Genomic DNA, 18,333 nt, shown 5'->3' with positions numbered 1-18,333 from the left:
AACACTCAGGGCTGTGTTCCTGAGTTGCTGGAGAATTAGTGTAGTATGTCTTGCTCTGGAACTTGTTGGCTCTTGGGTGGAGCTTGGTTTCAGTGTTAAGTATGGAGGCTTTTGGGTGAGCTCGTCTATTAATGTTCCCTGGAATCAGGAGTTCTCTGGTGTTCTCAAGTTTCGGATTTAAGCCTCTGTCTCTGGCTTTCAGTCTTATTCTTACAGTAGCCTCAAGACTTCTCCACCCATACAGCACAGATGATAAAACATCTAGGTTAATGGTGAAAAAATTCTCCACAGTGACAGACACCCAGAGAGGTTCACAGTTACATGGAGAAGAGAATAGGGAGATAGAGGTGACCAGGAGGAGAGGAGGGGGAGTCAAAAGGGGAGACAGCAATCTAGCCAGTAATCAGTTCCCTCGGTGCTCTCCACAGTTTGGAACACCCAGAGAGGCTCACAGACTTACATGGAAGGAGATAGAGAAGAGGAGGGAGGGAGATAGAGGAGACCAGGAGGAGAAGACAGGCAGTCAAAAGTGGAAAGACCAATCCAGCCAGTAATCAGTTCCCTAAGTGTTCTCCACAGCTTGGAATACCCAGAGAGATTCACAGAGATAAGTCAAGAAGAGAAGGTGGAGGAGATAGAGGTGACCTGGGGGAGAAAAGGGAGAGTCAAAAAGGGGAGAGAGCAATCAAGCCATTAATCACACCCCTAAGTGAAAATGAATACTAAAGATTCGATTCTTAAAGGTACAAAGTGTGTTAGTTGCTCAGTTGTGTCTGACTCTTTGCAACCACATCAACTATACAGTCCATGGAATTCTCTAGGCCAGAATACTGGAGTGGGTAGCTTTTCCTTTCTCCAGGGGATCTTCCCAACCCAGGGATCGAACCCAGGTCTCCTGCATTGCAGGTGGATTCTTTACCAGCGGAGCCACAAAGAAGCCCAAAAATACTGGAGTGGGTAGCCTATCCCTTCTCCAGGGGATCTTCCCAACCCAGGAACTGAACTAGAGTCATCTCCTGCATTGCAGGTGGATTCTTTACTAACTGAGCTATCACAAAATTGATAACAAATATCAAAAAGCAAAGATTAAAAATCTACAATACAGGTGAGACTCTCAAAAATATTAAAAATACAGAACAAAATCAATCACAAAAATTAGAAAAAATATATATATGAAATTTGCTTTAAAAATAGGGTCTTTTTTTTTTGCAAGGTAACAGTAGGTTATAAAAATGAAAATTAAAGGAGTAATAAAGAACTTAAAAAATTTTTTTAATTTAAAAATGATAATAGTAAAAATATATTTAGGAATTTCCCTGGGGCTGTTGTGCCAGCCCAGTATTTTGGATGATGTACTCTGCAGAGAAGTTAAATAACCAGGGTGACAATATATAGCCTTGAAGTACTCCTTTCCCAATTGGGAACCAGTCCGTTGTTCCCTGTCCAGTTCTAACTGTTTCTTCTTGACCTGCATACAGATTCTCAGGAGGCAGGTAAAGTGGTCTGGTATTCCCATCTCTTTAAGAATTTTCCACAGAGCATCTTCTTGACCCAGGGATTGAACCCTGGTCTCCTACATTGCAGGCAGATTCTTTACCGTCTGAGCCACCATGGAAGCCCATGGAAGTCTGTAAGCCCTGCTTGAATGTTAAAAGAAGTGACCAAGAAAATCCTAAATTCTGCCAACCCGTAAGGCAGCAACTAATTTCATTTTTGCATTTTCTCCTCCAGTTTTTATATCAAAAAGAATAGAGTATATCTAGTTATAAAAAGAGTAAAGTATTTTTACTAAGCCATTACTTAGGTTTCTAATTCTCACTGCATGACAAGACAATGTAAAGAATATTTTATCACGTATAGTTTTCCCCCTACTTTTGAATTCCCTCCCCAGTGAAGTCTTATAAGTGATATTTCTGGAGAAAGGGCTATAAACTCACGTGTGACCTGTGAAAGATGTCTAGCACCCAGTAAAAGCTTCAAGATGTCTGTCCCACCTTCCCACCGCAGAACAATCACACACACCAAGAATACAGAGCCCTGCATCCCCTTTGCACAAAAGCCTGCTGCTTCCCGCCGCCACCCCCAGCTCCTGCCACTTCCATCTCCCAGAGTTCTCCTGAATCCACGCACCCTCTCCATCCCAACAGCCACCGCCTCGTCCAAAGCACTGTCATCGCCCACCGGGCGGTCGGCTTCCGACCCATTTACCGCGCATCTACTCCTGCTTCCTCTAGTCCGTCTTTGCTGGCTTTTCACAACACGTCCGCTCATCTTGCGTCCTGGCTCAAGGGCTCCCAGCGGTGTCCACGGCATCCTGACAACCCCCTCTGCGGGGCTCCGTTGCATACCATACTCCCGGCCAGGCCCCTGCTTCTCTGGCTTCCCAGAAGGAGGGGCTCAGGCTCCTCCAGCAGGAACCCTGTTCCCCCCGACACTCACACCCAGGACCCTCGACCCCAAGCTCCCTCGCATGTTACAGGCACTAGTTTAAAACACTACTGTCTCAGCCCATGACAGGCTCAACAGATTATCAAATGAATGAACATTCTGAAATACTGATATTATCAAATGAATAAAATATTTTTTGACATTTTATTTTTAGTTGGAGAATAACTGCTTTATAATACTGTGTTGGGTGTTGCCATATACCGACATGAATAAGTCATAGGTATACATATATCCCCTCCGTCTTGAACCTCCCACCCCACCCCACCTCCTCCACGTTGTCACAGAGCGCCAGATTTGACTCCATGCATCATACAGCGAATGCCCACCAGCTGTCTGTTTTACACATGGTGGCGTACGCACTCCCAGGCTGCTCTTCCCATCCATCCCACCCTCTCCTTCCCTGCCACCCCATGCCCACAAGGCTGTTCTGTCTGCATCTCCACTGATGCCCTGCAAACAGGTTCTCCAGTGCCATCTTTCCGGATTCCACATATGTGCATGCATGCTAAGTCACTTCAGCTGTGTCCAACTCTGTGCGGCCCTCTGGACTGCAGCAGCCCGCCAGGCTCCTCTGCCCAGGAGATTCTCCAGGTAAGAACCCTGGAGTGGGTTGCCATTTCCTCCTCCAGGGGACCTTCCCGCTCCAGGGACTGAACCGGCGTCTCTTACGTCTACCTGCACTGGCAGGTGGGCGCCACCTGGGAAGCCCATGTGTATATGAGTATAAAATATCTGGTTTTCTCTCTCTCACTCACTTCACTACGCATAACAGGCCCTAGGTTCATCCACTTCATTAGAAGTGACTCAAATGCATTCCTTCTTATGGTTGAGTAATACTCCATTATACATATGTACCACAGTTTCTTTATCCATTTATTTGTTGGTGGACACCTAGGTTGCTTCCATGTCCTAGCTATTGTAAATAGTGCTGCGATGAACACTGGGGTACGTGTGTCTTTTTCAATTATGGTTTCCTCAAGGTATATGCCCAGTAGAGGAATCATTGGGTTATACGGTAGTTTTATTCTAAGTTTATTAAGGAAGCTCCATGCTGTTCTCCATAGTGGCTGTACCAATTCACATTCCCACCAACAAGGCAAGAGGGTTCCCTTTCTCCACACCCTCTCCAACATTTATTATTTGTAGATTTTTTGGTGATGGCCACTCTGACTCGTGTGAGGTGATATTTCACTGCAGTTTTGATTTGCGTTTCTCTAATAATGAGCAATGTTGAGCATCTTTTCCTGTGTTTATAAGCCACCTGTATGTCGTTTTCGGAGAGATGTCTGTTTAGATCTTCTCACTTTTTACAAATATTGATATTAAATACCTGTTAAAATATTTTGGTAATTTTATTTGACTCAATCAATGCAGACATTTCCCATCATCTCAGTGAAACTCTGAGGAAAACACTCCAGGCAGAGAGCATTCACACACACACTTTTCCCATCACTGTAATAAAAATGAAAGAGAATCACATTCCAAGTAAACTCAAAGAGACTCAGATTCACTTACACGTTAGATGCTGAGTACGTGCTTTACACAACAGTCACCAAAATGTTTCCTTAAATGGCAAGCTCACCCACATTTGTTTTTAATGAATGTAATTTATTATTTCAGTTTATACAAAACCTTTCCAAAACAGAATAACCAGGGCTCAGCAAAGTGAAGGACGACAGCTTCATCACGGCTGTCAACGAGGCATCACGTCGCCTCCACGTTACTGCAGCTGTGACGAGACTTAAACTGACCTGCTCACCTGTGAGAACACACACTGTGACAAGGACGGCCTAACACACTCAGCCTTGAACCGACTCCCACTGGGGTAGCAACTCCATGCTCATCGACTCTAAATCTTAAATTAATAAGGGAAATCAAAGCACTGGGTTTGATTCCCTTCTAGGGATCCTAAACACCCTATGTGCACCTAAGAAACAGTGGTTAAGACCACAAAAATACTTTTACTTCCTTTATGAAGCATGTTTTAGATTCAAACTGAAAACTGCAAAAATCAAGACAGGAACAAAAGGAAGTGCACCCCTCACAGCATGCAGCAAGGGACACTACGGAGGCCCCAGCCTGCAACAGAGCGCAGGGAAGGAGCGTCAGTCCATTCGAGCACACCACAGCCATCTGTGCGAGGGCCAACTTCTCTAAACAAGGAGGTTTAAACTCACACTGCAGTATGTTAAAATGATGTTGAAACAGAGTTCCTTGCGGGTGGAACTTTTCTTGCAAGCTAATATCCTAGAACTCCACAAATGTGCCAGATAAGGACATCAGTTCAGTTCAGTTGCTCAGCCGTGTCCAACTCTTTGAGACCCCCATGGACTGCAGCACGCCAGGCCTCCCTGTCCATCACCAACTCCTGGAGTTTACTGAAACTCATGTCCATTGAGTCGGTGACGCCAGCCAGCCATCTCATCCTCTGTTGTCCCCTTCTCCTCCTGCCCCCAATCCCTCCCAGCATCAGGGTCTTTTCAAATGAGTCAGTTCTTCACAACAGGTGCCAAAGTACTGGAGTTTCAACTTCAGCATCAGCCCTTCCAATAAATATTTGGACTGATTTCCTTTAGGATGGACTGGTTGGATCTCCTTGCAGTCCAAGGGACTCTCAAGAGTCTTCTCCAACACCACAGTTCAAAAGCATCAATTCTTCGGCGCTCAGCTTTCTTTATAGTCCAATTCTCACATCCATACATGACTACTGGAAAAGTCATAGCTTTGACTAGATGGACCTTTGCTGGGAAAGTAATGTCTCTGCTTTTTAACATGCTGTCTAGGTTGGTCATAACTTTCCTTCCAAGGAGCAAGCGTCTTTGAATTCCATGCTGCGGTCACATCTGCAGTGATTCTGGAGCCCCCCAAATTAGAGTCTGTCACTGTTACCCCAACTATTTGCCATGAAGTGATGCGATCAGATGCCACGATCTTAGTTTTCTGAATGCTGAGTTTCAAGCCAACTTTTTCACTCTCCTCTATCACTTTCATCAAGAGGCTTTTCAGTTCTTCTTCACTTTCTGCCATAAGGGTGGTGTCATCTGAATATCTGAAGTTATTGATATTTCTACAGGCAATCTTGATTCCAGCCTGTGCTTCATCCAGCCCAGTTTCTCATGATGTACTCTGCATGTAAGTTAAATAACCAGGATGAAAATATACAGCCTTGACATAGTTCTTTCCCAATTTGGACCCAGTCTGTTGTTCCATGTCCAATTCTAACTGTTGCTTCCTGACCTGCATACAGATTTCTCAAGAGGCAGGTCAAGTGGTCTGGTATTCTCATCTCTTTAAGAATTTTCCAGAGCTTGTTGAATAAGGAAATATATTTCCTCAAAAGGTAAATGTTAAATCAATCTGAAGCCTCCATAAAAAAAAACAACGCTGTTAAGTACTTTGTAATGCATACTGTATTAACCTTCAAAGTGTTAAGAGCCTAACAGCATCTCCAAACGCTGCTCAGGCTGTCCTCTGAGGCTCTGGCCACCTCCCTGCTCTGCTGCCAGATGCGAGCAGCCAGGCCCTGAGTCACGGTGGGGGCTAAAGTGTCTGCGAGTCTCCTCCACCATCCTGTGAGCCCAGGAGGGCCCCTCTGACAGCTGGGGAAGCCCAGACTTTGGGGAGTGCCAGGCACGGCCAGAGAGCAAGCCCAGGTCCCTTTCTTAATGTATATTCTCAGCACCCCACCCGCTTCCAGTACTTGACAGGTCCCTGCTCTGGTCTCCTGTTTCCTAAGGCTTCTTTAAAATACGGGTACAAAAACAGCCCATGAATACACTGGTCAACAACGGAGACAGTCCGTGAGCACACAGGGTGGAGACGTGAGCCGCTCCCCGCTCCCGTGCTGCTCGTCCAGGGCAAGAGGGCGAGGATGCGCGCCTGGGGGAGTATGCAGCACCGGGGGTGATGGGGAGAGCTCTTACACGGGAGGACAGGCGGCAGTGCAGCAAGACACTGCGTGCCGGAGCTCCTCCTGCTCAGGCTCTGAGTGCTCCAAGTACCTCACTGTCCAGAATTCTTAAAGAGGAATTCATCCTGGGTTAAAAAAAAAAATACACCGCATTACTCAAGTCCTCAAGAGGTTTATATTGAAAAAAGAGCTGAAGCAGGAGCCTGGACAGATGCGGCGATGCACCCACCGCATCAGACCCCCGCCCCTGCCCCGCGTGGAGCTCTCTGGCTGCAGCGTCGCACCTGCTGTGTTGATTCCACATCCGCCTCCCCTACAAAGACCCAGGAGATGCCTTTATTCTAGAGATGTCTATCACACCATTATTACAAAACCAAATTCCAACATACAAAGGCATGTTAAATTCCTTTAGGGTCAGAGCAGGTCAGAAACAAACACAAATGTAAACACGACAGGGAAGAGTTGACAAAAGCCACTCCGTGTTCACTCAGCAGTGTGTGACGCAACGTGTACAGTGAATATTTACAAAGACGCAGCGTACTATGCAAATGCTTATAAAATGTAGTATGAAAAAATTTAAAAACAAAATAAAACGTGCACAACACTGTAAGTCAACTATACTTCAATGTTTTAAGTGTATGTATTTATCCAGGTGAACACTGAAAACAAACATACTGATGATGTTCATGTTTCCCATACAGTCTTTTTTTTCTAGGTAGCACATGTTTTTATAGTAGGGGGAAGAGACATATACAATTATTATTATTATTTCTTAAAAGCACTGTGTATCTGAAACGTGACAGCAGATTCTAAGCAGCCCGCACAGGAGGAGGGCTGAGGCACGGCACAGGGCTACCCACCCTGAGCTCTACCAGCAAGGCTGGTCGACGGACCTGTGCGTGCTCCCAGGAGACGTGGACGGGGCACAAGCCACGGGCACGAGCCCTGCTCAAGCGTGCGCAGGCCCACCCCAGTGTCTGGGGAGGCCGTCCCTCTCACCCACCAGAACGTGGGCTCCCGAAGGCCCAGCTGCATTCCTTTCTTGCGTTCCCCCCACCCCGCAACTCGACAAAGCCCAGCAGGGCTGCCCCCTCGGTCGTGCCCTGCGAATCCTGCTGCCCCAACGCAAGGCCCTGCTACTCCAACACACGCCGTGCAAAGCGCGGTGTCTCGGGGCTGCCTGCTGTCTGCCTGGTCCTCACTCCACCCCAGGGGCTCCAGCTGCCTTCTCTGCTCGCAGCCCGCAACGAGCGGGGACCCACTGGTGTCCACTGACGCCGCTGCCAGGGAACCTGGGGTCGCCCCCTGGCTATGGACGCACACCGCCATGGCACCGCTCCGAGCCTCCGCTCTCCCTCCCGAGTGCTCTCGCTGCACTGTCACCGGGCCCCATGGGAGGCTGTGTGTCCTTGTCGGCCCGCTCAGTGTCCTTCTGAGCAGGATCCAAGCGCAGCCCCACAAACCACCGTAAACACTGAAGCCAGCGGGCTTGCCGGCAGGCAGACCCCAGGGCCGTTCCCATCAGCGCTCTCCCACGAGGACGCCCGCTTCTCCCGCCGGTTCGGTCTCACCTGCGAGCGCTCCCTACCTGAGCTCCATGACGGGTGCAAACAGCATGCTGAGCAGCGCGGGGAGGCCTGGGATGTGCGGCATCAGGGAGGTCTCGCGCAGCAGCATGGTGGACCCTGCGGACGGGCCCGGCGGGCAGGCGGTCACTGTGGGCGCCCTGCGCTCAGGCCTCCCACCCTGCGTGCAGCTGTCCCACAGACGCCCGGCAGGCAGAGCTCCTGGTACGGGTCCCCCAGCCCCCCAAGGGAAGCCCGCCGCCTAAGGCCCTGGCTTTGACTGTCCTGTTTGGTTACTCCTCCTCTCCTTCCTCCTCTGGCCAAGACCTGGGATTCGCCCTCCTGTCCAGCCAAGATAACGGAAAGCATGGACGGCCAAGGAGTCCGTCCCCGCGCCCCTGCGCAAGGAGTGGGAAGGCTGGGACTCTCCGGCTCAAACTCACACCCGCTGATGCACTCAGAAGAGAGTCCAGGAGCCGGGCCGCAGGTGTGAGGCTGCTCCCGACCTCAGGACAGACGTCCCGGCCCTGGAGTCAGGCGGGGAGCAGGGCGGGCGGCGCAGCCCCTCACTCACCAGTGGTGTTCACGGAGAGGGACGCTGCGACCAGCAGCCGCTGGTGCGTGTCCTCGGGGCTGTCGCTGATGATGACCGAGTTGATGCTTTCCTTCTCGATCCAGACGCACCTGGAAGCAGAGCTCCTGGGAGAGGCGGCCCCTGCACGAGGCAGCGCCTGACGCCAGGCCAGGAGAGGCCACTGCAGAGACAGGCCGGCCGCAAATGCAGAAGCGGCCCCTGCACAAGGCAGCGCCTGACGCCAGGCCAGGAGGGGCCGCTGCAGAGACAGGCCGGCCGCAATGCAGTGACCGACCGACCGCTGGGAGGCCGCGGCCCGTCTCCACCGAGTCTCGGCCATGCCCAGACCCACGTGCTGCCCTGGCACAAACCTCCACCTCCAGCCAGACTGCCACCCGCACTGCCCACCTGCAGCGGCTGCGGCCTGCGTCCCAGCAGGCTGTCCCTGACACCCGCCTGGGGGAAGCCCGGCCTGGCCCACCTGCCCCCTGCTCACAGCGGCCCAGCAGGGGACCCTCCACGCCTGCTCCTCCCAAACCTTTGACTCTAATCGCAGGCCAGGCTATTGAGTCCACACCGAAAGCTCCCATGAGCTTTCTGCTCCTCCTACGGCGGACACAGTCCACGGTGACCCGCCTGGAGCAGGACGGAACGGCCTCCAGAGTCTCTCCTCCATGCGGGCTCCGCACCCTCTCAAGTGCTCACCGGGCACCTGCAGACCATGGGGCTCTTGCTGCAAACCGGGGGCTGAGCTCTGCGTTTCTAACAGGCTCTTGGGGACACGTCTGCTGCTGGTTCTGGAGGAGACTCTGGCAAGCCAGGGTTTTTCCTCTGCAGCCCAAGCGATTGTTTAAGATGCACAAAATGAGGCTTCCCATGCTTCTCAGGAGGAAGCGACTCATGAGGCTTGGCAACATACACCTCCCAGCAGTCCTCCGCTCTCACTCCCCGTCCTCAGGGGAGCACTCGCTCCAGATCTGGCCTGCACCCTCTGCTGCCAGGACCCTCCTGGAGCCTTCACCCTGCCAGCACAATGCTCCTGGTCTTCACTCCTCCGCACACTCCGGGTCTCAGACTTCTGAAACCCGACGGCCTTCCGAGTGTGGTCAGGGCGCTCTGAGACGCCTCCATGATGCTCCAGGAGCCCATCAAGAGCCACAGCAACCCACCGTGAAGTCAGAGGTTTCCTCTGTCCTGCCGCTGTGCCCGCTGGACCCATAATGTGGGGCACACCACCTGTGCTGTGGCCCCCAGTGCTCTCGCTAAACCCCTCCCAGGACACAGCAGGCATGACAGATCTGCTGGACGAATGGCGATGATGCTGAGGACAGAAACGACGAGGGCCCTGATGAAGCCCAGGTCTCAGCAGAACGGCTTTCACCTAAGAGAGTGTGGGAACCTCAGGTCTGCAGCGAGCACAGAGGCCAGAGAACTTAGCAAAGGCAGCAGGTTCCGAGAGGTTAGACATAGAAAAGCTTAGTTTCTGATAAGCCCTTTGAACAGAGGACCAGAGAAAGCAGCTTCATGGGAATCTTAATCATACCTGAACTTGGATATTCTGGTCAGACTATGACACTTCAGTTCGTAAGGGTTAAAAGGCCCGTGAAGTACTGCCTGTACACACAAAACATACAAAACGTTACGGATAAGTAAAATGTCACTTCACTTTCATTTTAAAAATCCAAAAGTCAGCTCACAGTTTAAAAGAAAGAAAAAAAGCTATGTCTTAGTCATAAGGTCTTGAAGATTTAATGGGGGAAAAACGCCTTAAAAGAGGTATTCTCCTGGAATGCACCTGTTTCCATCAATGGAAACCTTCATATTTTGCATATAAAATGTATCTACACACACATATATAAGATAGCCTTTGTCAAGAAAAGGAAACACTGTCAAGCACTTCTGTGAAAGGCCTCTCTTCACTGCAGCAGCAGCCCAAGACCACACAGCCAGAGGCCAGGACAATAAAAGCAGAGTCCCTGGCTGGGGCGAGGGGACACGTCCCAGCCAACCCTTCCCGCCAGACGCCACCAAGGGACGAAGCTGAGCCCTGCCGCTGGTCCTCCGAAGCCCACAGCCGTGCTCCCCTCCATCTGACGAGCAAACACCGGTCTCTGTGACTGGAAACGCAGCCTGCCACCCAACTGCCCGGCTTTGCTGCAAAGCGCCCGTCTATCCTGCCTCCTCAGAACTGTCTGAGAGGCTGCCTCCCGGGCTTGAGTCCTCAGCAAGTCCGCCAAATATAATCAACATAACCCTCAGCTTTTAGGCTGTGCAATCTTTTTCACATGGTGTCGCCTCTGGAAAGGTTGGCTTAAAAAAGAACCACTCAAAAAAAAAAAAAAAAAGAACTAGCCAAAAGCCTGTCTCTACACTAAATTCTAGGTTTTTCTCATATTAATACAGGCTCCACAGTGAGAGAAGTAACAGTACTAAAAACCAAGAACAAAAAACCACCATGACTTCCAGCTACAACTCAGCTTATAGCTGCAGAGTGATTCGAAGTTCTTAACTGGACTGTACAATACCTCCTATAAATTACCTTGCAGCTTGGGTTACCCAGCTTATTGGAAGAAAAGCTCTCCAGCAAAATCCGGATCAGGTGCTTTTCGTCGTCTTTCACGGGAGACGCCATGGACATGTCTGTCAGGTCTTCTACCGATTTGGAAAAGAGACCCTTGAGAGCTTCGTGGCTTTGCTAAACAAAACAAGAAAAATTCATTTTGGTAAAAGGAAAACCAGTGTTAAAAACATTTTACTCCAAATTAATCAAAGCATTTCATAGGCACCACCTTATCATTAGGTTACCTTTAGATCATTAAGATGTCAAAAGATAATTTATTGATACAAACAAAAGAAGACAGAACTCACTAAAGGCTCAGCTCATTAGCCTTTACTAACTTTCAGCCAAAGTGAAAGTCGCTCAGTCGTGTCTGACTCTTTGCGACCCTGGACATACACAGTCCACAGAATTCTCCAGGCCAGAACACTGGAGTGGGTAGCCTTTCCCTTCTCCAGGGGATCTTCCCAACCCAGGGGTCGAACCCAGGACACCAGCATTGCAGGAGGACTCTTTACCAGCTGAGCCACAAGGGAAGCCCTCAGCCATCAGAGAACTGAAGGGTGACACAGGTTTTGTACACAAAATGTCAGCTTCATCCCGGGACTGTGACCAGGACCCCCGGTGCGTTTTCTCAAGTGGAAACACAAACCCGGCTGGCTCTTTGGTGACGTTTCCCTGCTGGTTTGCCCCCTGCCCAACCCAGTACCTCATCCCCAGCAGAAATTACAGAAGGAGCCACCTTCAACATGAGCCTCAAAGTGGCATCTCAAACCTTCAGATCAAGAAAGGCAGCTTCAGAAATGGTTTTGAAATAAACAGTTGAAATACATTTTGAAATGTTTCAAACGCTAGAAACAAATATTTTATAAAGGAATTATAAAATTCATTAGGGAGATAAATCTTGGAATCCATTTTTTAACAACTCCCCAAAGAGAGAACACTTTCACATCTAAGTTTCATTCCAAGAACAACAACAACAAAACACCAACAGCTTCATAACCGGAAACCACAAGAACTGTACCTGGCCACCATGATTTGGCCTCAAAGAAACTAGAAGACATTTAGGAAGGAACCACAGATCTCAACACACCAATCGCTGTCCGGCTCTGCAGCCCTTGAGATCCTGAGAGCGGGAAAGGCCCCCCCTGCCTCCCGCCCCACCCCACCCACGGGCACGCACACACGTGCTTCATCCACGGGCAGCACACACCTTGGACTCGTACGGCTCCTCGGCCGGCTCAGCGTAGCCCTGGCTGATGAGGATGCCCCGCACGCTGACCGTGTCCTGCAGCCCTGAGGGGAGGTAGGCGTCCACGTGCAGGACGCTGTGCACCATGGAGAAGACCTTCACCAGGAGGGTGCGGCCGCCGACCAGAGAGGAGAAGCGCTGGCTGGCCCCGCTGCTCCAGCGCTCGCCACACACCAGGCACCTCGCTGATGGCCGCATCTTGCAGATCTTGAACTCCAGGGCCTGCAGGGCAGAGGGCAGGGCCAGACACTCAGCCCAGACGCTACCCAAAGTAGACCTGGGCGGGGTCTGCACCAGGAACCATCACAGACCCTACTGGAAGCACGGCAGGGTGACCGAGGACGCCACAGCTAAAACCACATGGTCTCGTCAGTCGATGACAAAAAAGCTTAGAATGCCTTTTACAAAGCACAGGTGAAAAAGCATTATAAACTTCACGAAGTTTGAAACCCTCCATGTACTTTAACTTGCTCCAGAAGCACTATCAGCAAAAACATCTACAGCAACATATCTCAGGGAAAAAGCAGAAACCAGACTTGGGGAGCACAACAAAATGAGGGCCTTCCTGCTCTGGGTCTTGGCCCATCTGCAAGCTGAGGGGCGAGCCCTGACCTCCAAGACCCCTCCAGCTTCACACGCTCAGGCCACAGCAATGTGTCCCCCTCACCTGAAAGGGCAGCTCGAGGAACTGGCAGGGCATCTCCATGAGGACGCCCAGCGCCACGCGCGCTCTGTTCCCGTAGTCCACGAAGAACACCTAGAGGAGGCCGGGTGTGCGTCAGTGCAGGCCCGGCCAGGAGCCCAGACGCAGCCGCCCCAGCCCAGCCCGCTCCTCGGGACTCCCAGGACGGGGCGAGTCCTCAGGCCACTGAGGGAAGGGGCTTTCCAACTGCACCACTTCTCTAATTGTAACTATTTTATATTTAGTTTCCACGTGAAAAGACAAAAACCTTTCTGTCAACTGCTTTGAGTCTGCCTCATTTCCGTTTGCAAGATTTACTACAGAAAAACATACCTCGGCAGAATTTCCAGAAACATAGAGGACCTGGGCTCTGAAGTAGCTTTCTTTATCACTGTCGGCGAAGGGAGCCAGGCAGACCTGGTCGGGGTGGGGGTGGACAGGCAGGGGCACCAGCGTGAGGCGGTTTATCTCGGCAGCCAGACTCTTCAGAAACTCCCAGTTCTTCTCATCGGTCCTGTACCCCCAGAAGTGTCCCACTTCAACCACCTAGAGGGGAGGAGGAGGAGACAAACCCTGGAGAGGATCTCCGTCCAGAGGGACAGGCGCGCCTGCTGCAGGCCTGGCGTGCCCCCCTGCCGACCACCGCAGGTCACAAGCTATATTCCCTGGTCCCTAAGGTCCTCCAGGCTTTGAGTCGGTGCTTATGAGGAAACGGGGGCTCCGGTCAAGTGAGGTGAAGGAGTGTGACGCGCACCAGCACTGCAGGCCCTGGGGCCACACGAGGTCAGGGCTGTCCCATCCGACCAGCCCCCAGGACCCGCCGAGCCCACAGAGCCCCCCCGGAGCGTGGGGCGGAGTGCGGATGGCCTCACCCGCTGCCGCCACCACACAGCCCAGGCCGCACCGCTGCGGCCCTCCAGGCGGCGGGAGGCCAGGCTGCTATGCGGAGTCTCCCAGGGAAGGGGACCACGCATTTGCTAGGAAGCCTGCAGCATTTTAACTGAAATTTTATTTTGAAGAAGTAAAAACTACACTCCAACGAACGCTGCTGCCAATGCCAGCTCTGCTGATACAACTGAATTACAGGCAAACAGCGCCACGCCAGTGACCTCCTACCTGTGCCTGTTGCTAAACTGGTGTTTTTCGGCATTTCAAATGTACTACCATTTTGAAAATTAAACTTTGATTCTAGGATGAACACTTGTGTTTCTTTTTCTGTTACAGCCACGTTTGAATTCGCCGAGTGAAAGTGACTCGAGCTCACCCAGACGGACTCCTGGTGGCCTTTAGCGATGCCCTTGATGACGCTGGTGTGCGCCGTGAGGGCCCCTCACCGGGAGCCTTCTCCACTGTGAGACACAGGACACATGGTCCACGGCCGGTCGAACGTGAGGATGCGAGGAGCCATGGACAGAGGGCCGACCCTAAGCAACCTGAGGACTAAGCCCTCGCTGCCACGGGTGTGGCGTGGGTGACTAAGGTACACGGGCCGTCTGCGGCTGCACCTCCACGTCCACTGCCCCGTGCGCTCGACGGGGCGGCTCTAAACAGAGACGACAGAAGAGCTCCAGCGCCCGGGTCGCACCGCTCTCACCTCTGTGACTTCCACCGTTAGCAGCAGGTCTGTGATGGTCCGCGACTGGTCCACCATGTTAAAGGAGGCTTGCACGGGATCAACTGTCTTCTTCTGGAAGTCCACGTTCACCCTGTTAGACACCACTTATCTTAAAAGGAACAGAGGTGTCACAAAGAACACGCGTGTGCTTACGTACGTGAGGCTACTGCTCGCACTAGTGCAACAGAGGTGTCACAAAGAACACACGTGTGCTTACGTACATGAGGCGACTGCTCGCACTAGTGCAACAGAGGTGTCACAAAGAACACGCGTGTGCTTACGTACGTGAGACTACTGATCGCACTAGTGCAACAGAGGTGTTACAAAGAACACGCGTGTGCTTACGTACGTGAGGCGACTGCTCGCACTAGTGCAACAGAGGTGTCACAAAGAACGCGTGTGCTTACGTACGTGAGGCGACTGCTCGCACTAGTCCACGGCTACTACAGGAAAAGAGGTTTAATGAGACACAGCCAGTGACGACGAACTGCACCTCATCTCCCACGAGAGACTCTGCCGGTGTCCTGCGCTGCCCTAGGGCAGGGGGTGCACCCCACAGTCACACACCACCCTCTACAAACACATGCTAATGCTCAAGATTGTCACGGAATTCTGCTTTCAAGGATATAAATTCTAAATCTGGGAACTGCAAGGTCTCCTGACTTGTGGGTTCAGAGGTGAGTGACCCTGACCTTTAGAAAACCATAAGAATCCACAGCTGCGTCATGTCACTAGGAAGTCCACGCCTAGGTCATGAAGTCATGTCATTAGAAAACACATACGTGGTTTCTAAAAAATCCAGTTATCATTCATCCCTTAAAGCAGCAACACAGCCAATGCTAAAATGTGAGGAGATACAACTCAAGTTTGAGAAAAGGTTTCCTTTTTTCCCTAGTAATTTTATTCTTCCATGAAGAGGAAGGATGATGAGAGACCCTGACCCGCCTCTCTGCCCTGTCCGCAGACCCGTCTGTTAAGTAAGGTGCCCAGGCAGCCAGGCAGCGGGATGGGTGTGCTGCACATGGCCCCAGACTCAGCACACCCAGCTGCCACCCTCAGAGTCAGGTCATCCCACACCAGCCACACTCGTGGCCACACTTCCCTTCCTCCCCACTCCTCGACTTCGGGTTGGGTGCCTCAGGGGCTTACAAGATGACTGAGAGGAAAGACACAGGACTGCAGCTCTGCGGGCACAACCGAAAGTGCTCCCACCGGGGACGCCGAGGGCATTCAGGTCGGCCCAAGGTGCACAGAGCCGCCAACCGCACGGCAGCGCCCTGGGCTGGGCGGAACCCCTGCGCTGCCTGCCAGGAGCTCCCAAGGGCGCCGCCACTCTGTGCCGGGTCAGCTCCGCTGAGGACAAGGAAGACCCTCTTGTGCTTGAGAAAAGGAGCGACGGGAAGGAGGAAGAAAGGGGGCTGGCACCAGGCTCAGTCCCCTCGACTCAACTGAAAATGACACAGGGACTCTGCCCACTCCCCGGCAGCCTTGACCACAGGTGCCACAGCTACCACACAGACGCAAACGCTGAGGTTCAGAGAGGTCGAGCGACCTGTGCGAGCGCGCACGGCAGCCCAGGCCAGTGCGAGTGTGTGACCTTCAGCACGGCTAAGCAGCTGCTCAAAAGTGGCATTTGAGAATGTGTAGGCAGCAGGACAGAGTCGTGCCCACCAGCCTCCTGAGCCTACCTCGTGTTCCGGAGCTTGGACACGGCCCCTCCTTGCACCTTCGCTTCAATCTCCTCTGCAGAGTGAACACTGAGTTCAAGGGACACTTTGAGCTGAGACATCTTGATGGCCATGTACACGGCAGGGAGCGTTTTAAACCTCTCTGTTGGATTGCGTGAAAACTCCACAAAGGCTCTGCTCCACAAATACAGATAAAAAATAAGCTTATGAGGCGTCTGAAACAGAGTTAAGTGTATATTAATTTCTCTCAAGTTCAGATAAAAGATTTTCAGCTACACATCTCCTCAAAACTACCTAGTAACTAACTTCTCATCACAGGGTTAATCAAGAAGATGTATTCAAGAGGAAACTACTCACTTAAGAGCAATAAAAATTACAATAACATACCATTAAATTAAAAACCAGTATCGTCCTCACGTATCATGCAGTATAATGTGAAATAAAGACCGACTTCAAGTGGAATGTCCAGCTAAGAAATCTTAATTGTCATTATTGGAACAAAGTGATAGGTCTGGGTTTTGCTAGTTTATTGTAGAATAAAATGCAGAGAGAGAAAAGCACACAGCTGAGCAGCTCAGCGATCTTTCTGGCCCCCCTCAAACACCCGGTTTATCACAGTGACGCTGAGGCACGGCCTCCACCGCCCTGCTCCGCAGGGTCCTGCCAGCCCACCCCTCCCCGGGGGTAAGAATCAAACACGCAGTGTGGGTGCCCGCCAGGCACTCCCTGGTATAAACGGGAAAACCCTCTCGTTCACATTTGCTGGTGAATGAATGTCAAAACTGCCCAGGTCAAACATCACACTCAGAAACAGACTCGTGACCCTCCAGCTGCTGTCCCGGAGAGCGCAAGCCTGGGGGAGCCGGAGCCCTGAGCTGGTAAGAGCGGCCGGCTCCACTGTCCTTCCACCCCTAGTCCCCCTCCCAACTCCACTGTCCCGCCTCAGCTCCCTTTCCGCCCCCTCCACTGACCCCCACCTGCCTGGGGCTCCCTTCACGCACGTCCATTCCGGTCCCACCAGCTGTCTCTAGAAGGCGCCCAGGTCTCTCCTTAGAGATCATTTCTTTCGAAGACTCTAGATCACCATGATTCTCCTCTTCCCTGAGTGTTCCCAACTCAAGAGGTGGAACAAGCTGAGCCCACGACATCCCTCCCCTGCCTCCCAGCCTCCTCCCATTCCCTATCCCCGTTGGCTCCTCGCTCTTTGTCCCCCAGGTTCTAAATGACTGAAGCAGACAAAGTCTCCTGGGGGTACTTCTGGCGGCTGGCCCACACGTGAAATCTCAGCCAGACACACCCCAGTGCAGTGCACCCCCCCGAGCGTCAGCCCATACCCCTCACACTACTGAACACCCTGGGTGTCAGACCCGGGACCACACAGCTCGGCTCCTTTAGGAGGAACTCGGCTGAGAACAGACACACAGCTACATGGACCGCAGCTGCGCTTCGAGAGCTGTCCACAGCGGCCCTCTGACGTGTGGGCCCATTCTCCCACACACCCAGTTTCAAGAACCGGCCCCTGCAAAAGTGAAAACCTCGCGGCTCTTTCGCAGCCGCAGTGGATTACAAAAGTGCACCACTTACTTTGCACCATCGAACACGATGGACTTGACTTGGCCACACTGTCTGAAGAGAGACTGCAGCTGCTGGTGGTAGAGAAATCCGTAGGGAGGGATATGCTTCAGCTGTAAAACACGGCAGGCGTTAGCAGGGGCAGACCCGGAGCCCCCGCGAGTCACCGTGTTCACAGAGCAGAGCGCGCCGTCTCTAACCAGAGAGGTGGACCCCACAGCAGGGCACAGAAGGACTAACGACCGCTGTGGGTAATAACTGAGCTTTAATAACACACATCGGACAAAGGCTAATTCTTCCACACTGTTCAGTCGCTCAGTCGTGCCCGACTCTCTGTGACCCCACAGACTACAGCACAGTGGGCTTTCCTGTCCTTCACACCATCTCCCGGAGCTTGCTCAAACTCATGTCCATCAGGTAGGTGATGCCATCCAACCATCTCGTCCTCTGTTATCCCCTTCTCCTCCTGA

At 52.0% G+C, this 18,333-nt stretch overlaps 1 protein-coding gene across 1 annotated transcript in view; it reads right to left on the bottom strand.

The window, feature by feature from the left end:
* The window catches only part of TDRD9 (tudor domain containing 9), a 107,564-nt gene that overhangs the window by 30,763 nt on the left and 58,468 nt on the right, over positions 1-18,333 (bottom strand). Inside the window, exons 25-34 of the mRNA XM_070358223.1 lie at positions 17,876-17,976; positions 16,292-16,465; positions 14,583-14,694; positions 13,322-13,534; positions 12,974-13,063; positions 12,268-12,528; positions 11,037-11,192; positions 10,041-10,111; positions 8,498-8,607; positions 7,947-8,043 (exon numbers count right to left, since the gene is read on the bottom strand). Coding sequence (XP_070214324.1) covers positions 7,947-8,043; positions 8,498-8,607; positions 10,041-10,111; positions 11,037-11,192; positions 12,268-12,528; positions 12,974-13,063; positions 13,322-13,534; positions 14,583-14,694; positions 16,292-16,465; positions 17,876-17,976 — 1,385 coding nt within the window. The remainder of the gene's footprint in view (positions 1-7,946; positions 8,044-8,497; positions 8,608-10,040; positions 10,112-11,036; positions 11,193-12,267; positions 12,529-12,973; positions 13,064-13,321; positions 13,535-14,582; positions 14,695-16,291; positions 16,466-17,875; positions 17,977-18,333) is intronic.

Source organism: Bos mutus, chromosome 21 (assembly GCF_027580195.1).
Source record: "Bos mutus isolate GX-2022 chromosome 21, NWIPB_WYAK_1.1, whole genome shotgun sequence".
Taxonomy (NCBI): domain Eukaryota; kingdom Metazoa; phylum Chordata; class Mammalia; order Artiodactyla; family Bovidae; genus Bos; species Bos mutus.
This window is presented reverse-complemented; position numbering and strand designations above follow the sequence as displayed.